Below are 23,866 nucleotides of genomic sequence, written 5' to 3'. Positions count from 1 at the left end.
CCCGCCCCGCGCACGCCGCGTCGCCCCGCCCCGTGCCGCGTCGCCCCGCCCCGCGCACGCCGCGTCGCCCCGCCCCGTGCCGCGTCGCCCCGCCCCGCGCACGCCGCTCCGCCCCGCTTCGGCCCTCCCGCCCCGCCCCGCGGCCGCCGCAAGAGGAAGTTCCGCTCGCTGACACCCGCGCGGCGGCGGCGGCGGCGGCGGCGGCGGCGGCGGCGGCGGCTCGGGCGGCTTCCCGGGCCGCGGCGTTGGGCACCCGGCCGCGCTGCGCTCCCGCCGTCGAGCGTCCGAGCTGCGGGCCTCGCCGAGCTCCCCTTCCTCCCCGCAGGGACGCGGCCGGCGGCCGACGCGGCCGCCCCTTCCCCGGCGTCGCTCCGCCCGGCTTCCCGGCGCGCCGGGCTGAGCGACCTCCCCGTGGCGGAGGCCGGGAGACCCGGGGTCCCCTTCCCCCCGCCGGCGCGGAGGAGGCCGCGGGGCCCCGTGCTCCGCCGGTGCGGCGCGCGGCGGGAGACCGCGCGGAGCCCCTCGCGCCCGGCGGCGGGCATGGGAGCCGCCACCCGGAGGCGTCCCTGCCGCCCGGCCCGCCCGTAGGCGCGAGGCGGGGAGCCGACGACCGCCGGGGAGGCGCCGGGGCCGATGGCGGGGCGGGCGCGCCACGGGGCCCGCCCGGGTCTCGGGGCGTAACCGGAGCGCGGGGGCTGGGGGGAGGCGCCCGCCTCGGACGAGCGCCCCGGGGCGGCGCGGCCTCCGGGGGGCGACGGCGCTCCCGCCGCCGCCGCTTCCTTTCGGCCGAGGTGCTGAAGCTGTTGGGCGGCCCGGGGCGGAGGCGAGCGCGCCCCGCCGCGGCCCCGCGCCATGACCGCCCCGGCGCTGCTGCCCCTGTCCGGACGGAGGATCCCCGCCCCGAGCCTGGGGCCGCCCGCCTTCCCGCACCACCGCGCCACGCTGCGCCTCTCGGAGAAGTTCATCCTCCTCCTCATCCTCAGTGCCTTCATCACGCTGTGCTTCGGGGCCTTCTTCTTCCTGCCGGACTCCTCCAAGCACAAGCGCTTCGACCTGGGCTTGGAAGACGTGCTGATCCCCCACGTGGACGCCGGCCGGGGCGCCCGGGACCCCGGCGTCTTCCTCATCCACGGGCCGGACGAGCACCGGCACAGGTGTGTACCGGCCGGGGCGCCCGGTGGGTCCCGTCCGTCCGTCCGTCCCTCCCTCCGCCGCCTCACGACAGGGCTGTGAGGGCCGCCGGCTCGGCGCCCCGGGCCGGGTTAGGGGAGGGGGACGCACGGCGAGAGCCCCACCGGGGAGCGGGGCCGCGTCCGCCCGCGCCGCGCGGGCCGCCACCCGCGTGAGATCCGGGCATTGGAAACGCGGGGGGCTCTTGTCCACACCGGGGGGGCGCGGCTGGCCGTGTCCCTCGCGGACAGGACGGGGCCGGGGCTGGGACGCGAGCCCGCGCTCCAGGTCGCCTGCCCGAGGCGCGAGCCGTCCTCGGTCCCCGGCCCCTCGCTCCGTCAGCCCGGTAGCCGAGCTGGAGGGTGGCTATTTCTACTTCTCCCTCTGAACTCTCGCCGGGACCCGGAGGCTGCGCCCTCCTGAGAGTTCGGGCTCGTAAAACCCGCCCTCGTGGTTTCTGGAAGTACTTCTTGATGGCAGAAAGCACGCACGTTCTTGATCTCGGTTGTAACTTCTCGCAAGCTCGCGGATTCTGAGCGGGCTCCGGCTCAGATGCGGGTCTGCCTTACACGCATCCGCTGCCGCCGCGAGAGCTCGTTTTCTTTTTCTCATCCTCCTTAATGTGTTGTTTGGTCGATGGTGGTTGAGGGTTGGACTTTCTGGAGAGCCCGGCACGGGGAAGGCAGAAGAACTGGAAAGCAAAGGCCCCTCCTGTGGCCCAGAAACCTTGAGGACACTATGGTGTCTGGAGGGAAGGAGGGAGGAGGGAGGGAGAAGTGAACTGGCCAAGGCCCGGGCGGGCTGTAAGATTCCGTGTGACTTGGGCAGTAGCTCTGTGGATCACTTTCCTTGCACAGGTAGTTCACGCCTCAGGAGGCTGAGGTCTGAGAATTGAGGTTTGAAGTCAGCCAGGAGACTCTTGACTCCAGTTAACCACCAGAAAGCTGGAACACTGGTTCAAATGATAGAGTGCTAGCCTTGAGCAAAAAAAGCTCAGGGACAGTGCCCAGGCCCTGAGTTCAAGCCCCAAGACAGGCGTGGGGAAATTTTTTTTTTTTTTTACAAAAGTTGTGTTGGTTACTAGCATTCACAAATGAGATTTAATATAAAATTCTGGATTTCTGATTTCTATTAATTGAAACTAGTGTAACACTTTTAAGTCTGTATTTTCAGATGGTAACAGTCGGAATCTGTCAGCAGCTGCTCCTCTTAAGGAGCGTGTATGTGCTTCCCATTCTATGCTGCTCAGGGTGTCAGGGAAGTAAGTAGAGTGAACAACCGTGTTTCATCCTTCAGTCAGAATTGTGTCTGAATTGAGATCAGATATGTTGACCTCTGATCCTTTCCTAAAAGTGGGGAAAAATACAGGCTTGAAGTAAGGACCTAAAGTTGAATGTTGGTTCTGCACATAGTTATGTGACATTGAACAGGGATATGTTCCTGTAAGCCTTCATTGGCCGGCCTGGTATCCACTAGTTGTGTAAGGCTACTGCACTTGAAATTAGTGCCTTAGAGTTTCCCAGGTTGTTCAGGTCATGATTGGTGTGTGTATGTGTATATGTTTACATATATATATGTATTTGATGTATATATATATATAATATATACCATTTTCCATTTTTAGTATTTGAGAGATTTTAAATTTCACAGTTTTAATTTTAAAATTGCAGATTTTAAATTACAGTTCCAATTTTCTCACCATCTTTACACATTAAATTTCTATGCCTTTCCTTCATCCTGTTCTTTCTGTTGTTTTGAGACAAATGTCTGTCTTCATAGCCCAGGCTGATCTCAGACTCGGTGATTTTCCTGTCTCAGCCTCTTAAGTGCTGGGAGTATAGTTGTGTATGAGCATGCTGTGCGCCTTTACCTGTTCTTAAGGTTCTCTGTTCCAGAGGGTTGGGCAATTTTGTTGTTTTATCCTCAAGATATTGGATATTCAGTTTCTCTTGTAATGTATTCCTTCTCTTTTGGCTCATGGCTATTTTTCCCACTTTCCTTACTCACGTGAAATAGATAGTAGGACTTATTCATATTTAACATTTGCCAACAACAGACTGGTGTAGATGTTTTGGCTGTATTTTTTTTTGGTCTTTGGATAATAGTATTGAGTGAATTCCCTTTTCCTCTCTATTGCTGGAGAACAAGTTGGTCTGTACAGTTCTTAGACTATTTTACTCTGTTCTGATAATGCTAGCATCTTTGGCAGTCTCCACTGTTTGCATTCTGGAGTATGTCTTTATACAGTTCCCAGATTCAAAATACAACTGTCAGAATGGGTAGTCACTTAGTCTTTTTGTCCTGTGTCACACCAGTCAGACTGCAGTTGTTTATCCTACTTATAAGACCCTCCCTTTTAAGACGCTCCAAAGGGTGCTGTGTGGGCTGGGAATGTGGTTCTGTGGTAAAGTGCTTGCCTAGCAAGCATGAAGCCCTGGGTTTGATTCCTCAGTATCACATACACAGAAAAAGCCAGAAGTGGTGCTGTGGCTTAAATGCTAAGAGTGCCAAAAGAAGCTCAGGGACAGTGCCTAGGCCCTGTGTTCAAGCCCCAGGACTGGCAAAAAAAAAAAAAAGGTGAAAAAGGTTAGCCAGGTTTCAGTGGCTCACGCCTGTAATCTTAGCTACTCAGGAAGCTGAGATCTGAGGCTCACGGTTTAAAGCCAGCCTAGGCAGGAAAGTCTACAAGACTCTCATATCCAATCAATCAACAGAAAACCGCAAGTGGCACTGTGGCTTAAGTGCACTTGCCTTCAGCTGAAGAACTCAGGGACAGTGCCCAGAGTTTCAGGCTCTGAGTTCAAGCCCCACAACCTACCAAAAGAAAACCCCAAAAACAAAACAAAACAAAAAAAAAAACAAAACCAACAAAACAAAAAGCACTGTGTGATAACATAAGAATTTCCAATGCCCATCAGGTAGCTCACGCCTGGAATCGTAGCTACTCAGGAGACTGAGACCCAGCACCACAGTTGGAAGTCATACTGGGCAGAAAAGTCTGCAGGACTCTTATCTCCAGTTAATCATCAAAAAGTAAAAGTAGAGCCATGGCTCAAGGGGTAGAGCATCAGCCTTGATTGAAAAAGCCAAGTGAGAAGGTGAGGTTCTAAGTTCAAGCCCCAGTAATGGCATCCCTCCCTCTTCCACTCCCCCCCGCCCCCCATACACACACTGTAAAGGGAAAAGGGAAGCTGTGCACTGCTATGGTTGTGTGGTGGTCTCTGTCTCTGCTTCCCATGGGCTAGACCATTGAGTCTCAGATCTGGAACAGTGGGACTGGGAAATAGTTCGGGCTTGTTTGTTTCTGGAAGTGAGGACCAGATACAGTTACAGATGAGTGAAGAGTTCTTCTGATGCTCACATTTACTTCCTGAGGGCTGCCACCCCCCCCCCCCCTTTTTTTTTGTCGGTCATGGGGACTGAACTTTGGGCCTGGGCGCTGTCCCTCAGCTCTTCAGCTCAAGGCTAGTGCTCTACCACTCGAACCCAGGGCCTCATGCGTGCAAGGCAAGCATTCAACCTCTGAGCCACCTTCCCAGCCCAGGGCTGCCCTTTTGATAGTCTATAAAGTTTTTTGTTTTTCTTTTAAATAATTTTCTGTCCCTTTAAAACAAGTTATAATAATGTGGAAGAGGCTGTATATGAGGACTGCTCACTGAGTGACACTTTGTATACTCCTTGTTTTGGTAGTATGGGGTTTGAACTCAAGACCTCTCACTTGCTGGATTTATTTGCTTGGCTGGTACTCTTATTTATTTTTTTGGGGGTCCGGTTGTGGGGCCTGAACTCTGGGCCTGGGCGCTGTCCCTCAGCTCTTCAGCTCAAGGCTAGTGCTCTACCACTTGAGCCACAGTGCCACTTCCAGCTTTTTTCTTTTTGCTTATGTGGTGCTGAGGAATCGAACCCAGGGCCTCAGGCATGCAAGTCAAGTGCTCTACCACTTAGCCACCTTCCCAGCCCCTTGGCTGGTACTCTTATCGGAGCCACACCTCCAGCTTGGCTTTTATGATGGTTCTTTTAGAATCTCATGGACTAAGGACACCCTACTCCCCTTCCCAACTTAACCTCAAACATGATTCTTTGAATCAGGGAGCTGTTGGCCCATCCTCCTAAGTAGCTAGGATTATAAATGTTAGCCACTGGTGCTAACATTTTGTATGCTGTGTGTGTGTGTGTGAGTGTGTGCGTGCACGGTGGTACTGAGCTTGAACATGGGATCTCATGCTCTTGCTCACCTTTTTCATTCAAGGCTGGTACTCTGCCACTTGGGCCACAGCCCTATTTCTGGCTTTTTACTGGTTACAGCTAAGAATCCTGTGGGATTTGTCTGCCAGGGATGGCTTTGCACCCAGATCCCAGAGCTCCATCTCCTGAGCAGCTAGTATCACAGGTGTGAGCCACTGAGGCCTTGCCTATTAGGTAGTCTTTAAGTTTAAAAAAAAATGCATTTCTGGGGGCTGGGAAGGTGGCTCAGTGGTAGAGCGTTTGCCTTCCATGCCTGAGGCCCTGGGTTCGATTCCTCAGCACCACATAAGCAAAAAGAAAAAAGCTGGAAGTGGCGCTGTGGCTCAAGTGGTAGAACCCTAGCCTTGAGAAGAACTGAGGGACAGCGCCCAGGCCCAGAGTTCAGGCCCCTCGACCGGAACCCCCCCCCCCCCCCCCAAAATGCATTTCTTAGGTATTAATTATTATGCTATATTTAAAGGAGTTTACAATCATTTGCTTACCTGTTTTTCCCAATAGAACAGACTCCTTGAGGACAAATGGCTATATGTTTATATTTAGCTTTGTGTTTCCAATGTCTGCAGTACATTTGGTCCTCTGTAAAATCATGTTCCTGCTGAAGAAATGTCCATGGCAAGGTGAGACACTCCGTAAGTGGAGGGCTGAACACGATGCTAGGAAGAGGTGCTGGGGAGAAGTAGACCATCTTTCATGAAAGAAAAGATTAGACATCATTCATGTTAGTCCCCTGTAATATAAACATTCCCGAAAATGTGTCTAATATATATGTTATACTCCACAATGAAGTTATCCTGGAAGAAGAAAACAATAGGGAATATAAATATGTTTTCACCTATTTAATCTTCTTTAATCTTCTCATCTAATATGTAAAGGAGCTATTACTAATCTCATTATTATAGATCCTGTAAAATTTAGATCATACTTAAAATTGGAAAGTTATCCATACAGAAGTATCTGCTAGAAATCAGTATTACATGTTAATTAGTTAATTAAGCAAATTATGTTCACTGAAAATGATAAAAATATTAACATGGTTTGGACTGTTTTTATTCCTTAGCCAAGAAAATGTTTTTCTCTAGTTGTGTATATTCTGTCAAAAGTTTATTTTGACTCTCACTGAATTTTTTTATTTTTTATTGTGAACATACTGTACAGAGGGGTTACAATTACATGGGCAAGATAATGAGTACATTTCTTATCAAGCATTGTAGCCTCCTCCTTTGTTTACCCTTCACATCTCTTCCTAGCCCCCCCTGCCCCCCCCCTACCATCACTGAATTTTTGCTGAAAGTTTTTCATTGTTAGAACTTGTTAGAACATGTTGTAGTGAAGTCTGTACTGGAGGTTTATCATTCACTTTGGGACATTCTTTCCAGTGACCTATGTGGGAATGTCACGAGAAAAGGAAGGCATCTTTGTATACTTAAAAGAACTTTGAGGACCTGACCTCTGTTGATGTGTATTTAGATAACCTATTTAAGTTCTTTGTCCTCCTAAATGTCTTCATTTATGAAACAAGGGAATTGATAGGATCATTTCTTACCACTTATGCATATAAAGTTTAAGTAAGTAACTTAGAACTGTGTGGTGATTAAGGTCACACAGCACAAATACCATGAAGATAAAATATATTCTACTAAAAAGAAATTATTGTACACAAAACTAAAGGTTTAAATCAGTTTAGAAATTACTAAAATTTATATATGACTATATATGAAATATATATTGGATTTAAAGGTAAAAGTGAGTGAAATAACTTTTAGATGTTCTTGTTTCTTAGTGTAAAAATATAACTTATTGATTGTTTTATATGTCAGCCTGAGAGTAGTTGGATATATTCATAAAAGTGTTTTCAGATGTCATTAAAATTTTTTGTTATTGTTTTTCTTAAGGTGATATACCAGAAGGGTTATCATTTCATAAGTCAGGTAATGAGTTTATTTCTTTTTAGGCAATGTCCAGACATCATTTTGAACTCCATTAACAGTCATACTAGTTCCTTTGTTATTTGTTATTTGTCAGGTAGATTTTGTGGAGAAGAGTCCTTGAGTAATCTCAGGTCTTGTGAAAGCTCTTTTTTCTTTCCTTCTTTTTTTGTTGGTTGTGGGGCTTGTACTCAGGGCCTAAGCTTTTTTACTCAAGGGTAGCACTCTTAACACTTTGAGCCACCGCTGCATTTTGGATTTTCTGAGTGGTTAATTGGAGATGAGTCTCAGACTTTCATGCCCCGGCTGGCTTTGAACTGAGTTTCTCAGATCTCAGCCTCTTGAGTAGCTAGGATAACAGGCGTGAGTCACTGGTACCTGGCCAATTTGTGAAGACTCCTATTACATCTGAAGCAGTTTTCTCTAAGACTGTTTCCTAACCTTAATGAGCGTTACCTCTGAAAGTATCTATTTTGTTCTTCTCCATATCTGGACAGAACTTGTCTTGGGACAAGTTGTCCAAATATTTCAAAAAAGGGAAATGCAGTAATCTATAAGGAACAGTTCAGGTTATTGTTTTGCTGTTTGACATTTTCATATTTATAAAACCAACCTCTGTTATTTAGATATGTAGGTATCTTGGCCTATCTTTAGTGTTATTGACATTATCCCTGAAAATAATGGTGATATTTAGCTGGGTGCTGATGGCTCATGCTGGTAGTCCTAGCTACTCAGGAGGCTAAGATCTGAGGATAATGGTTCAAAGCCAGTCCAAGCAGGAAACTCTGTGAGACTCTTATCTTCAGTAAACTACTTAAAAAAAAAAGCCAGAAGAGCTGTGGTTCAACTGAGAGAGTGCTAGCCTTGAGCAAAAAGAAGCTCATGGACAGCACCCTGACTGAGAGTTCAAGTCCCAAGTGTGCATGTGTGCTTGCACACACAAAAATTGGTCTTGGGCACAGAAATGGAGGGACAGAGGGTGAGCAAAAGTAGCAGTGGTACTCAGCAACTATGTTGAAAATGAACTGTACAACCTGTAGGCAGGGATGAGAGGGGAAAATAGAATGAAGGAAGGGTGACATTGTCCTGAAAGAAATGTACTCATTACCTGACATGTGAAATGGTAACCCCTCTGTAAGTCACCTTTATAATAGCAATAACAATAAAAAGAAAGAAGGTCCTATTCATTTATTCAGCGAGTGTATTTATGCTAAGCATTATGCTAAGTATCGGGGATTACTGGAGAATATTATAGTAGATGAATTTTGACCCTGGGGACTACTGAAATTCAAATCTTAATGCCATTGTTTTGCCAAAGTATATCTTAAGCCAGATCCTGTGGGTCTTAGCGCTACCTTTCACCTATGTGATGCCTATAGATCATTGGCATTTTTTGAGAGTTCAAGTAATCGATTTGAGTTTTCCCATTTTGTTTTTCTTAGTATGGCTTTATCACTGTCTTGTATATTTAGGTATATGGATTGGAAATAAGGGACAAATCTTCTGATGCTTTTTTTGATCAGGAGCCAGGGAGCATGCTAGGGAGCATGTGGGGAAAAAATGCGCTCAACATTGTGCTACATTGAGATCTGGTATAATTCTGTTTTATATCAGTTTGTGCTCCATTGCCCCTTATAAACTAGGGAAGGTGCTTTTATGATTGTTAGATTTGAATATGATGACAGTTTTAATTTGAACTTATCTGACCTTTTTCTTTTCCTTTTTTTTTGGTGGGTTCTGGGGCTTGCACCTCAGGGCTTGGGCGCTGTTCCTGAGCCTCTCTGTGCTCAAGGCTAGCATTCTACCACTTTAGCCACAGCGCCACTTCTGGCTTTTTCTGTTTATGTGGTATTGAGGAATTGAACCCAGGGCTTTGTGCATGCTAGGCAAGCATCCTACCATTCCCAGTCCTAACCTTTCTTTTCTTTTCTTTGCTTTTTTTTTTTTGGTGGCAGTACTAAGGCTGAATTCATTTGTGCTCTGACTTGACTTTTTGCGCAAAGCTGGTGTTCTACCACTTGAGCCATTGTTCCACTTCTGGCTTCTTGGTGCTTAAGTGGAAACGAGAATGAGACTTTCCTCCTTGGGCAGATTTTGAACCATGAACCTCAGATCTTAACCTCCTGAATAGCTAGTCATGTGCCCCCAATGCCCAGCAAGTTAAATGTCTTTTTTTAAAAAAACACATTTCGGGTTGTTTGTGGTTTTACTCACACATACAAAAGTGAATTGCTTTCTCCTCCTCCTCCTCCGGTCGTGGTGGTGGTGGTGGTGGTGGTAGTGGTTGTGGTGGTCGTGGTCATCATTTTCTTCCTCCTCCTCCTCCTCCTCCTCCTTCCTCCTCCTTCCTCCTTCCTCCTCCCTCCTCCTCCCCCTCCCCCCTCCCCCCCTTGTATTTTTGTTTGAGACTAGTTTCTGGAGACTTGTTAAATTACTGCCCAGGCTATTCTCAAATTCCTGGGCTTCAGGTTGTCAAGTGATTCTCCTGTCTCAGCCTCTTCAATAGTTTGGAGTACAGGTGTGTGTATACTGATACTTTTGTATGAACTTGCGGAAATTTATGTTAGTTAAATGGGTTCCACATTTCTCTTAATATAGGTAGGTTATTTTTATACTTCCTGTTTTTAGTTTTCAGAACTTCTAAGTTTCAGTGTAATTTATATTGTCTCTTCCCCTCCATTCTTTTCCCTCCCTCCCTTCTTTCCCTCCCTCCCTTCCTTTCATAGTTTCTGTCAAGTAGTTGTACAAAAGGGTTTCATTTAACATGTCACTATAGGTATAATGCCTCTTGATCAGAATAACACCTTCCTCATTTTCCCTCCTTTATTTTCAATTCAAGTAACTGAATTTTTTTCCTAAGTAGGGATTTAACGTACTTGGTGTTTGTGTGTGTGTGTGTGTGTGTGTGTGTGTGTGTGTGTGTGTGTGTGTGTGTGTGTGTGTGTGTGTGTGTGTGTGGCATTTTTCATGTATTCCTAAGTTGCTTGGAGTTTTCTGTTTTCTTGGTTCTTTTGTATATTTCTGTTGGAAAAGCTTGCTGTTTCATAAGGGCATCCTGAGAGGCGGTTCTTCTGGCTGTTTCTTCTGCCTTGTTCTTGGGCTTGTCCTTCTTAATTCTGAGCCCTTCGATGAATTGATTTTTGGATTAGAGACATGCCACCAGTAACAGCTATGCAGATTTCAAAATCCAGTAAGCTGAACTACAAGACCACTGTGGTCTCAGGCATTGAGGTTAAAGGTTCCTCTGCTCACCCAGCACCGAATAATCAGTTTTATCTGGATCTACTAAACTGGAGCCTTGATTGGCAAGGGCCCTGGAAGTTTAAGTAGTAGTCATGCCCGTCTCAGCTGGGAGCCATTGCACTGTGAAATCTGGGTTGTTTACGGATTTTAACAGCATGTCCCATACTCTATAAATGAAAAATTGTTTCTTCTTTCTTTGGCTCTAGGTTTCTTTTTGTTTTTCCTTGTTTTGCTTCTGTGGCATTTACCTCTCTTAATTCTCTATTATACTTTTTCTTCTCTCTAGTGTTTCACTGGTCTCTTCAGTCTTCTGAATTTACTTATAAGTTATTGATTGACATTTTCTCTATTCTCATTTAGTCCTGAAATTACGCTTTGTTTCTAGGTTTTTCTCTCTCTGTACCATCAACATTGAGGTTTCATTTTCTTTCTCACCCCAGGTTAACTTACCCCATTTTTGGGGCAAGTCTGAGTTGCTCACACTGCTAGTAATTACCTTTGTTGTTGTTGTTCTTTTGTTTTGATACCAGTCCTGGGATTTGAACTCTGGGCCTAGGTGCTGTTCTTGAGCTTCTTTTGCTCAAGGCTAACACTCTACCACTTGTTCCATTTCTGGCATTTTTTGGTAGTTTTTTGGAGATAAGAGTCTCATGGAATTTCCTACCCTGGCTTGCTTTAATCAGCAATCTTCAGATCTCAGTCTCCTGAATAGCTAGGATTGTAGAAATGAGCCACTGGCACCTGGCTAGTAATAACCTTTTTATCGCCAAATTAGGAAACAACTGCCAGGGCTAGTTGGAAGGAGTCTGAGTTTAAAGGAAGTTTGAAGGTTGATGTCCTTAAGAAGGCCTGCTTCTACCCATCTTTCCCCTCCCCCCCTTCATTTCTAATAGGGAAGAGGAAGAGCGTCTGAGAAATAAAATTCGAGCTGATCATGAGAAGGCTCTGGAAGAAGCAAAAGAAAAATTAAGAAAGTCAAGGGAGGAAATCCGTGCAGAAATTCAGACAGAGAAAAGTAAGATACTCCAGGAACTGAAGACAAAAGAAAATAAGCCACTGCCACCAGTTCCTGTTCCAAACCTTGTGGGAATCAATGGGGGAGACCCAGAAGATACTGACATAAGAAAGAAAAGGGAAAAAATCAAAGAGGTAATGAACAGATTTGTGATATGGTGGTGTTACAGATGTGTGTTAGACTTTATGTAAATTATATATTTATATATCTTTGTACTGCATATATATTTTCAGTTTTAGTTTTTTGGCTGGTACCAAGCTTCCAACTCAGTCTTACTTGTCTTTGCTTGCTTGGCTGGCACTTTACCATTTGAGCGATGCCTGTTTTTTAATTGGTTATTTTGGAGGTGGAATCTCAGGGCTTTGCTGCTTGGACTGGCTTTAAATTGTGCTCCTCTGGGTCTTGGCTTCCTGAATAGTTAGAGTTGTAAGCATGAGTCACTGCTTCTAGCTATGCTGTCATCTTTCATCTTATTTGTTGTTGGGTTACACTTGCAGTTCTGGTTTCAGGTTGGCAGGAAAGGCTAGAGCAATGTCTTTTTCTTAATATTGATCATTATGCAATTATTAGCCAATTAAAATCTAGATGTAAGGTTGTTTTGATGCTTGAATCGCTCATACTGCTAGAGAGTTTTTGCAGTGCAGATTTTATTTTATAAATAATGCAGAGTTCATTTATAATTTATCATTGAATAAGCAATTTAAATATTTGGTTACAAGGGACTCTGCTAGATAATAAGTAGATCTTCTCATAAACATGTTCCAAAGAGAACATTGCCGAGAGTGATGGCAAAAGCTGTAATCCCAGCTGCTTTTGAGGCAGATGTTGGAGGATTTGAGGTCTGAAATCAGCCCTAGGCAAAAATAACTAAAGCAAAAATGGGAAGAAAGTTTAGTGACGGAGTTAAACTTTCTTAATTAGAACTCCTGATAATTCTGGGTAGAGTTTGTAGTTGTACCTTTTATAAAGAAAGATTTTGTTAAGAGTGTAACAACAGGAACAATATTTTAAAAGGCTTGTTTATTATAAGATACTACATTTAATTCAACTAGTCAAACACCCTTGTTTATATTCTGTTGCTGGGTATAGAAGGCTTAGCAGATGTTTTAAGCCTGGTCTTATGAATTATTATAAATTCTTGGTGTTGGTGGATTCAAAATAGAACTATGCTCTATGCACAGACTGATTAATACACTTCCTTTGGGCCGGGTTTGGGACACATTGATGGATTTTTTTTTTCTCGATACCTGACTAGCTGTTTTATATTCCATACTCATTTTTTGGAATGCTTCCTTCTCTACATACTATTCTGATAGATAACCGTGTCTGTTTCAGGGGGCCCCAGGCAACCCTCAGGCTCAGTGGTACACTGAAAGTAAGTCACAGCATTTGGTTTAAGTTTGTTGAGCTGGTAGCCTGTCCCTTTACTAAAGTCATTGACTATTTCTAGTAGTTTTTTTGTAGGTCAAATAAGGTTTTTTTTTATTCAGTCTGGTCCTCTGTGAATAGAGGTACATTTTCTGATTTCTTTTTCTTCGTACACTGGCCTTCCAGTATAGTATTTAAATAAAATGGTGAGAGTGGTGTACTTGATTGTCATTTTCTTTTTCTTTTTTGGTGGTTGTGGGGCTTGAACTCAGGGTCTGGGCACTGTCTCTGAGTTCTTTTGCTGAAGGCTAGCACTCTATCACTTTGAGCCACAGCCACAGCTCCAGTTCCAGAGTGGTTAATTGGAGATAAGAGTCTCACAGAGTCTTCTCTGCTTGGGCTGGCTTTGAACTGTGATCCTCAGATCTCTGTAGCTAGGATTGAAGGTGTGAGCTACGGGCACTGGGCTTGATTGTTCTTTTTTTTTTTTTGTCGGTCGTGGGGCTTGAACTCTGGGCCTGGTCGCTGTCCCTCAGCTCTTCAGCTCAAGGCGAGCGCTCTACCACTTGAGCTACAGCGCCACTTCCGGTTTTCTGGTGGTTTATTGGAGATAGGAGTCTCACGGTCTTTCCTGCCCAGGCTGGCTTTGAACCACGATCCTCAGATCTCAGCCTCCTGAGTAGCTAGGATTACAGGCGTTAGCCACCAGTGCCCGGCTTGTTTGATTGTTCTTAACTGTAGAGGTTAATAAGCATTTAGTCTTTTACTATTCAGGTTGAGGCTCTTCCTTATAGTTGTAATTTATTAAGGATATTTTACTTTTACTATTTAGGTTGAGGCTGTTCCTTATAGTTGTAGCTTACTAGGGATTTTTTAAGGGTATTTTTATCATGAGTTGTTGTTGAACATTTTTCAGAACAACTACGTTTGTCTAATTATTTGATTTTGTCTAATTATTTAATTTTCTCCTTTTATCATGTTAATCTGATGAGTTATATTGATGGATTTGTAAATGTTGAACTAGTTTTATATTCCAGGTTGAACTGTACCTGGTCTTTCCATTTTTTTTTTTTAAGGAAGTTTGTGTTCTTGGAATGTATTGGCTTAGAGTTTTCTTGTATTTTTTATTTTTATTTTTTGGCCTGGTTTTGGTATCTGAGTAATGCTGGCTGAAAAAAAAATAGGGAAATGTTTTAATGAATAGTATGCTGTAAAATGAGTTGATTTTGTTACACCACAGTCTGCTATTATATAATATTCAGCTGATATATAATTAAACACTCCCCTGCTGTATCTTTCAGAACTCCTTGGGTTATAAGAAACCCAGTTCAAAATAGCTGATACTGAAGTATACATTAGCTTAATGGCTCTACACTAGGGCTTCAGGCTTGACTGAATCTGAATTTGTAGATGTAATTGTCAGTAGTATATATTTGTCTGTCTCTTTCCTTCTGTTAAGTTTTTCCATGTTAGGAAAGAATTAGCTATTATCAACTTTTGTGTACTATATTCCTTACATATTACGTAAATCTTGAGAACACAGAATGGGAGTCCCCCTTTTTATCCCATTGTCCATATTCATGACTGAAAGGATTTCGTTGTCTTTACTTGAATCATATGTTCCCAGTCCCTTTGTCTAAGGTAGTGATTGATGACCATTTGTGGGCCAAATGCTTCTAGCTACTTTTTTTTCTTTAAAGTTTGGCTGAGGATGTGGCTCAAGTGATTGAGCATCCACTGAGCATACAAGCTGAGGGAGTGTAAGGCTCTGAGTTCAAATCCCAGCACCAAAATAAAAATAAGTTTAATTGGGATACAGCCAGAACCATTCAGTAACAAATGCTCTGCTTTTGTGCCTCCACTGATCTGCAGTTGAAGGGTAAAGGATGTTTAAGTAGACTGAATTAATTGGTAGTAGAAGCAAGCCCCTTGATTGGCAGCTCTGTCAGCACTGCTAGTGAGGGAAGTGGGGCTGTTCCCAACAGGATTGACAGTTTTTAAATGAATACCAAATCAATAACTTGTTTCCCCACCCCTGGAAATAACTTGCCAATTACACTTAATTTGTTCCTGTTGTGTGGACTGAGATTTTCACACTGATGTAAGTGTTAATTGAACAATATGCTAATATAAGAGACCTAGAAGAATGGGGAAGGATATAGTAACTAAACCCTAAATTACATGAAACATAAAAATATAGGCTGGATCATTTAAATGATGGACTGTGGTTTTTCTCTTGGCAGATGATGAAACATGCCTGGGATAATTACAGGACATATGGATGGGGACACAATGAGCTTCGACCTATTGCACGGAAGGGTCATTCCACTAACATATTTGGTAAGTTTTCATTGTCTGATTACAGATTCTGTTTTTCTGACTCCCATCTTTTAAAACAAGACCTTTTTAAAGTGCTTTGTTACATCTGTGGCACTGTAATTTTAATGCATTATGTTTTTGTGTAAGTGTATTAAGATTTCTAGTTGCTTTGGGTTGCATTTAGTAGATTTTTCTTTTTTAAATTTTTAATATTTATTTGAAGGTGAGGTAAAGCAGGGTTACAATTGAATAGGTCAGGTAAAGAGTTCATTTCTTTTTTGATACTGTAACCTTTCCTTCAGTTTTTTCCTTCAGTGTCGCCGCCCGCCCCGTTCTCCCTCCCACCCCCAAGTTTTAGAGTTAATTTTCAACATAGTGTCTAGTGGGTTCCGCTGCTGCATTTGTTCACCCTTTATCCCTCCATTTCTGTGGCCCCTCCCCCACCCAAAGACAGATAAATAGACCAGATAAAAAGAAAAGCAGTAGCAAAGAATAAAGCCTCTTGTTTCCATTTCCTGGAGTTCATTTTGATAAATACTATTTTATATGAGATGCACGTAGGCATTGCATCTTTGTGCTCCTCTCCTAAGAACATCCTCCTTTGGTCTCACTCTGTGTGACTGCCTAGAGTCCTGTATAACTTATCATGTCCTGGTGTATTTTCGATCTAGCTTCCAAATAGGAGTGAAAAAGGTGCCATTGGTCTTCTGAGCTTGGCTTACCTCATTTAACATGATTTGTTCCAGGTCCATCCACTTCTCTGCAAATGACATAATACTATTCTTTCTAATGGCGTGTAAAATTCTATTGTGTGCATGTACCACATTTTTGGATATACTCATCTATTGTTGGGCCTCTGGGCCATTTCCACAACTTGGCTATTGCGAATAATGCAGCAGTGAGCATGGATGTGCAAGTGTCTTCACAGAGTCCTGGCTCGTGATGCTGAGGGTGGATGCCCAGCAGTTGTATGGCTGGGTCATAGGGAAGGTCTATGTTTAGTTTTTGATGGAACTCCAGACTGCTGTCTAGAGTAGTACTAGTTTACATTCCCACCAGCAGTGCAATAGGCTTCCTTTCCTCCATATTCCCACCAACATTTGTTGTTGGAATTCATGATGTTGGCCAATCTTACTGGGGTGAGATGGAATCTCAAGAATTGTTTTGATTTGTATTTCCTTTATGGCCAGGGATGATGAGCATTTCCTCACGTGTTTCTTTGACATTCTTATCTCTTCTGAGAAGTCTCTCCTTAGCGCCTTTGCCAATTACCAATTGGTTTATTAGCTTTGCGTTGGGGTTGATTTCTTGAGCTCATTGTATATGGAGATAATTGGTAGATTTTGTTTTTTGATCCAATCTTCTTCTCTATGTAGACTTTTCTACTTACGTATAGATGATTTAGTAATTTACTTGAGTATTTTGAAGCTTTCTTTTTCTTCTTTTTGTTTCTATCAGAAAAAGCAGGTACTGTTTTAGCATTTTCTCCAAGATAATGCCATTTATGATACATTATGGAGGAGGAAGGAAAGAACGGGAAATTCTCCTAATGCTTTGTACATTTGAGAAAGAAAAAGGTGATTTGGTTGGTAAATTAGGTCGGATATGTTGTACATTCCTGGCTACTAAGGAAAAATTAAAAAATTTCCTTCTAAAATGAAGGAAAAATGAAGTATGTGTTTGAGTGGAGTTTGAGCAGGAGCTGTGTTCATTCTGAGTTTGCTCTTATTCCCTCTTTAGTCCTCAGTCCACTTGTTAAAACTTCCCAGTTTCACTGAGCACATCTTATTAAATACACGGTTAAGTCTGGAGACTTGCCAAGTTGGTCTTGTGCTTCCCCCATTTTCCATGCTTATTGGTAGATAACCTTTAAGGGAATGGTAGGCAGAGATAGGAATGTTTCAGTGGGGGAAGGCACATATATTTATCATGGGTGGCACAGCTTTCTTTTCCTTCCTTCCTTCCTTCCTTCCTTCTTTCCTTCCTTCCTTCCTTCCTTCCTTCCTTCCTTCCTTCCTTCCTTCCTTCCTTCCTTCCTTCCTTCCTCCCTCCCTCCCTCCCTCCCTCCCTCCCTCCCTCCCTCTCTCCCTCCCTCCCTCCCTCCCTCCCTCCCTCCCTCCCTCCCTCTCTTCCTTCCTTCCCTCCCTCCCTCCCTCCCTCCTTTCCTTCCTTCCTTCCTTCCCTTCTTTTTTGTTGTTGGTTGTTAGGCCTGAACTCTGGGCCTGGGCACTGTCCCTCAGCTCTTCAGCTCAAGGCTAGTGCTCTACCACTTGTGTCACGGCGCCACTTCCGTGGTTTATTGAAGATACAAGTCTCATGGACTTTCCTGCCCGGGCTGGCTTTGAACCGTGATCCTCAGATCTCAGACTCCTGAGTAGCTAGGATGACAAGCATGAGTCACCAGCGCTGGGCTACAACTTTCATTATTAGTAATTACAGTATACCATCACTGTTACTGTGATATTATAGAAGAATTTTTGCTGACTTCTCTTAAAGTTTGCTTGTTGTTACTTGTGTTTTGTGAACAAATAATAGGCCTTAAAGAATAATTTCTCCGCCGGGTGCTGATGGCTCACGCCTGTAATCCTAGCTACTCAGGAGGCTGAGATCTGAGGATCGTGGTTCAAAGCCAGCCCGGGCAGGAGAGACCGTGAGACTTCTATCTCCAATAAACCACCAGAAAACTGGAAGTGGCCCTGTAGCTCAAGTGGTAGAGCACTCGCCTTGAGCTGAGGGACAGCGCCCAGGCCCAGAGTTCAAGCCCTATGACCGACAAAAAAAAAAAAGAATAATTTCTCCTAGGCTGGAGAAATACTGTGGTAGAAGAAGAAAATTTCTTTTTGACAAATCAGTGATTACCAAGGACCTCCCAGTTATCATTTAATGAGATAAATGCGTATTTCCTCTGCAGAGGTTGCAGATTATAAAGTTCCTATTGCTTTGTGGATACTACAAAAATGAGACATTAATGTACTGCAAGAAATAGTGGTTAATTAAAATGAGGTCTTCTCGAGTAATTATCCCTTTATATTAAGCTAAGTGATAAACTTATTTTTTAAAGCATTTGAATGCAAGCACCTATTGAAAACAAGAAGTGGATGTTGGAAGTTGTTCTGTGGCTCAAATGGTAGAGCACTAGCCTTGAGCTGAAGAACTGAGGGATAGCACCCAGACCCAGAGTTCAGGCCCCACAACTGATACAAAAACAAAACAAAAAAAACTTCTTTGGAAGTGGTGCTGTGGCTCAAGAGGTACAGCGCTAGCCTTGACTGGAGAGCGCAGGGACAGCGCCCAGGCCCAGAGTTCAAGCCCCACAACCGACAAAAAAAATAATATGTATGTGCCAAATAGATACTGGTCTTGCTACTGTTTAGCAAATTTATATTTTGTGTTTTCGAAGACAGGGTGCTACTATATAGCCCAGACTGGCCTTGACCTGTCCATCTTCCTGCCCCTGACCCTTAAGTGCTGGCTGGTATTACTGCAAGACATGCCCCCTCAGGCCTGGCCAGCATGAGTTCTTCTTACCTATATATTCTAGAAAATTTGTAAGATTTGTTAGAAACAGGTCTTTTTTGCATCAAAAGGAAGGAATTTTGATTTGGAATGGAGTATTAGACACTTCATGTAGGATTTTATTTCCCACATAGAGTACAGACATACGTGTATGTAAATTCTGTTCATTATTTCTACTTTACTGGAGTTTGCTTTACTAATATTTTGTTAGTAGGTATTGTATTTATATTATTTTGATATCTTTGTAGTACTAGACTCATAAAAATGAATTGGAAAGTATTCTCTGCTCTTGTCCTTCTAGAAAGGGGACGTTTAGGATTAGTTTTATTTTTCCTTAAATGCTTTGTATAATTAGTAGGTGAGCTCATTTGGATTTGTCTTTTCTGTTTTCAATGCTATTAGCTTTTGTTTTTATGTGCTTTGTAGATCTCTTTGCCCTATGAATTATTATGTCTTCTTGACAGGATCATTAAAGCCCTCAAACCAAAACCAGACCAAGATAGTACAGGACAAAGAAACTTATAGACAGATATCATGTATGAACTTAGACACAGGCAAATCTTAGTAAATTTAATGAATTAATATGTAAAAGAATAAATAAGCATGGCCAGGTGCCTTTGGCATGCATAGCTGGATATTGGTCAGTCTGATTGAAGATATTAAGGGAAAAAGAGAATAAAGTAGGTACCAGAAAAATATTTAATGACGTTCAGTGTCCAGCAATACTAAAACCTCTCAGCACAGTAGATTAGAAAGAAGTTTCTTTAGCTTAATGAGAGGATATCAAGACAATAACCACCATATAGTAGAGATATATATTCTCTTATGTGTGTATATTGTGTGTGTTCGTGTGTGTGTGTTATTTCAGAATGTGGGTTTGTCTGTGTGTGTGTGCGCGCGCGCATGCATGTGGGTGCCAGTCTTGAGGCTTAAACAGGGCGTAGGCACTCTCCCTGAGATTTTGTGCTCAAGACTAGTGCTTTACCACTTGAGCCACAGCTCCACTTCTGGTTTTTTTTGTGATTAATTGGAGATAAGAGTCTCAAGGATGTTCTTGCCTGGACTGGCTTCCAATTGCAATCCTCAGATCTCAGTCTCCGGAGTAGCTGGGATGACAGGTGTGGTCCACCAGTACCTAGCTATGTGTGTAATATTTTAGAACTAATGTTCTAGACAATACCACTATGCAGGGAACCGGAAGGGAGAAAGCCAAGGAGTTCATCAGGGTGGCTTGGAGTGCTTGCCTTGTGAGTGGGAAAATAGCCTTCCTGATGGGCTGAAGAAATTATTAGGAATATATGAATGAGAAAACGGCATATAAATTAAGGACAACCATGGAAAAAATGGATGTGTTAGCTTAAGTCCTCAGAAGCAAACTTTTTTACCAAATAGAAAGGAGAATGGAAGAAGAACAAACAGAAGAAAGTAAGATTGTCCTGTTTCCCTTGTTGTGTTTTCTGTATTGAAGTATCTTATTTTGGTATCAGACTGGCTTCGTTAACACCTCTGTCTCTCCCACTTCCGTTTTTCTCTGGAATATTTCTTTAAAGATCAAGTAGGTAGATTTTGTTACTTTGATTTTCTCTACTCATATTTTATGGTTTCTTTTTTTAGTATAATTTACTTATGGTCTTTTTTCCCTGATGTACTGGGGATTGCACTCACAGCTTCAAGTTCAATTAAATTCAGTTGAGTTCAGGTAAGTAAAAAAGTGTTTTCTATTCTGACCATGCAGAAAGTTGAGGAGAATTACATGTTTGAATTTTCTATTAGTTATCAGTGTGCCATCTTTCACAAATTATATTAAACTCCGTATGTTCTAAGGAAAAAGTGAGCACTATTCGGCATTCTCTTTTTCGGTCCTTACATTCTTTATATTACATATAAACATATGTATATGTATAAATAAAATGTTCCTTATATGAAGGGGATGTTTTTAATGACAGCTATTTTTTCCCCTAATATAGGAAGTTCGCAGATGGGTGCTACCATAGTAGATGCATTGGATACCCTTTATATCATGGGACTTCATGATGAATTCGTAGATGGACAAAGATGGATTGAAGACAACCTTGATTTCAGTGTGGTGTGTATACCATCAGTTATTAATCTCTTATATTACCTATTAAAAAAGACACTGCTGGGCATGTTGACTTTTGCCTGTAATCATAGCTACTCAGGAGGCTGAGATCTGTGATTCATGGTTCAAAGCTAGCCTAGACAGGAACATCTGAGAGACCCATATCATCAGTTAACTTGCAAAAAGCTGGAAGTAGAGGTGTGGCTCAAGTAAAGCTCTAGCCTTGAGTGAAAAAGCCAAGGGACAGCGACTATGCTCTGAGTTCAAGACCCAGTACCAGCAAAAAAAAAAAAGAAGAAGAAGAAGACATATTGTCTTAATGCTATAATCTGAACGTTTGTCTCCTCCCCAACTGAATGAATGGAGTCTTAATCACCAACATGATGATATTAGGAAGTATGGTTTTCGTGAGGTGACTGGGAGAGCCCTGTCCTGATTAATATGATTAGTGCCCTTATAAAATAGCTCCCAGAGCACTGCTGTGACCCTTGAACCATTGAAGACACAGTGAGAAATGTGTGAGCCAGAGAATGGCTCCTCAGTGGGCACTGGATGAGCTGGCACATAACTGGGCTGCCCAGCTGCAGAAGTGTGGGTTCATTGACTACCTAGGATGATACTTTAGTTACTGTTTAGTTATTGCCTAAGATACACATCACAGTAGTTTAAACATAGGTATTAACTGTTGCAAAAAATTCTTTCTTATTTTGGGATTGTCACTTATCATGTAGTTTTTACCTGCTTTTCTTGCCATTTTCCTCTTATATTTCTGGCCCTTATCATGTAGGCATTGTCTTTTTTTTTTTTTTTTTTTTTGGTCCGGTCGTGGGCCTGAACTCTGGGTCTGGGCACTGTCCCTCAGCTCTTCAGCTCAAGGCTAGCACTCTACCACTTGAGCCACAGGGCCACTTCCGGCTTTTTTTCTTTTTGCTTATGTGGTGCTAAGGAATTGAACCCAGGGCCTCATGCATGCAAGGCAAGCGCTCTACCACTGAGCCACCTTCCCAGCCCCTAGGCATTGTCTTAAATGTGCTTCCGCAGTAGTTGGGGGAGGAAAAGCAGTGGACAAGACATAATATGGACCTATAAAGTGCTTTGTGAAAAACAAACATAAACAATAAACCTTTTCAAAAGAGGTCTAATGGTTTGTCACAGCGATGGTGAGCCTTCATAGAGAGAGGCCTCTGCCTAGCCTTCCCTTCCTACACCTTGGTATAGGGGTGTGGCTTAGCTGTGGAGCCTACAGGGTACATTCTACCCTGTGATTTGAGAAGGTTGCTGTCCCACCGTACTATTGTGAGGTTACTTGAGGTACTCTGGTACAGAGTAAAGGCTGAACAGCTATTAGGATTCAGATTCCTGTCTCCCATGGTGCTTTGCTTCCTCCTTCCTCTCTAGGGCATCATTCTCTATTCCTCTCTGTGCTTTTCTTTCTATAGTGAGTCATCTTTCAAACTGTTATTGAAGTCCATCCTTACGTCTTTACTGATGATTTTCCTTGTGCTATGAAGACCAAACTGTGTGTTATTCTGTGTTACCTGAGCAATGTAGTGCTAGACATATTTATTGGTATTTCTTATTTAGAATAATTCATGTTTTCACTTATGTTTAGGTTTGGTTTTGAGGGGTAGAAAATCTAATGAACAATCACTGAAACAAGATAAAGTGTAATTTCTCTGTCATCTTAGTCAAGTGCAGGCAATTGAGGATGCTTTTCCTAACTCCTTAATGATCAGGACCTGGGGTCCTTTGTCTTCTACTTCAGTTGACCTCATCATATACAGTGGTTCTTTACAGGGCGGGCATCTTAGCTACTTTCCAGTCCCAGAAGAGGAAGAAGAGATAGCTGGAGATGGGCCGATTGTTCTCAGGAGTGTCACCTGCGTTTTCCTCATGTTGCCTTGCCTGTCTGTGCAGAGAACCTGGGACATACAGGCATTGTTTTTATTTATTTTTCTCCTTTACAGCTTTGTAGCCCTAATAGATTGTATTTTGTATATCTAGTATATAAAATCCCTATTCTTCAGTGAGGAGGATATATTCTTATATTTTCTTTTAAACATTTTGAAGTTTTGCTTCACTCTTTTTTTTCTAAAGAATTACAAAATATAGTTAATATTCTACAGTAAGAACTACAAAACATAGCCAAGAGAAATGAAGCATATACCATGCTTCTGTGTTACTTATCTCTGAATTTATCTTTAATACAATGCCAATAAATAATCGAGCAATTTATTTTTTGTGGAAATTGATAATTTCAGACTTTAGATGGAGGCAAAGGGAGCCAAGAATAGTCAATAAAATGTAAAAGAAAAAAAAATTTGAAGATTTATTCCAGAGGATGTAAATACTTATATGGCTATAATAGTAAAGATGATGTAGTATGGGCAGAGAAGCAGAATGTCTATGTACATCTCATTTATGCCCAAGTGTCACTTTTCAGTATATGATAGTGGCTTAACTGGGCATCCATATAGGAAAAGAATTGATAGAAAATGTGATCCTTGCTCCCACCTTATAAAGTTTAAATTTCAATTGGAATATGAATATTAGTGTAAAATATAAGAACAGATCTCATAGGATATCTGAGAATTTCATTGTGACCTTGGTATAGGGAAAGGGGTCTTAAATAAGATACAATGTCTTAAGACTGAAACCGTTAATCATCAAAGGTGCTTTTAGCCTTTATAGCCTTTAATCCTTGTAGAGTAGCTTATGTGTGCAGGGTGTAACAGGCAGCTGTCATTGGTCCTATCCTGCTATTTCTATATGCCTTTTTGTCATATATTGCTCATTTTAGTTTGTTCTTTTACTTGGGTCTTTTTCTCTACTAACCTGTTTTAAACAAAGTATTTTCAAAAGAAGCTTGTTGATTCCATCTGAATCTTGTTCTCTGAGGACATTCTTAGTTCTCAGTCCTTTGTTATTTCACATTCTAGAAAACTTGAAATTTTGATGAGGATTTCACAGAATATATAATTTGGA

At 42.9% G+C, this 23,866-nt stretch overlaps 1 protein-coding gene across 2 annotated transcripts in view; it reads left to right on the top strand.

Moving 5' to 3' along the window:
• The first annotated feature begins 850 nt into the window (after nucleotides 1-850).
• The window catches only part of Man1a2 (mannosidase alpha class 1A member 2), a 76,775-nt gene continuing 53,759 nt past the window's right edge, over nucleotides 851-23,866 (top strand). Inside the window, exons 1-4 of one of the 2 annotated variants that reach the window (XM_042692285.1) lie at nucleotides 851-1,154; nucleotides 11,477-11,732; nucleotides 15,210-15,306; nucleotides 20,769-20,887. In XM_042692285.1, coding sequence (XP_042548219.1) covers nucleotides 853-1,154; nucleotides 11,477-11,732; nucleotides 15,210-15,306; nucleotides 20,769-20,887 — 774 coding nt within the window. In that variant the 5' untranslated portion in view covers nucleotides 851-852. The remainder of the gene's footprint in view (nucleotides 1,155-11,476; nucleotides 11,733-15,209; nucleotides 15,307-20,768; nucleotides 20,888-23,866) is intronic. The other variant, XM_042692286.1, reaches the window with a different exon arrangement.

This window comes from Dipodomys spectabilis, unplaced genomic scaffold (assembly GCF_019054845.1).
Source record: "Dipodomys spectabilis isolate Male_0828 unplaced genomic scaffold, ASM1905484v1 ptg000148l, whole genome shotgun sequence".
Classification (NCBI taxonomy): Eukaryota; Metazoa; Chordata; class Mammalia; order Rodentia; family Heteromyidae; genus Dipodomys; species Dipodomys spectabilis.
This window is presented reverse-complemented; position numbering and strand designations above follow the sequence as displayed.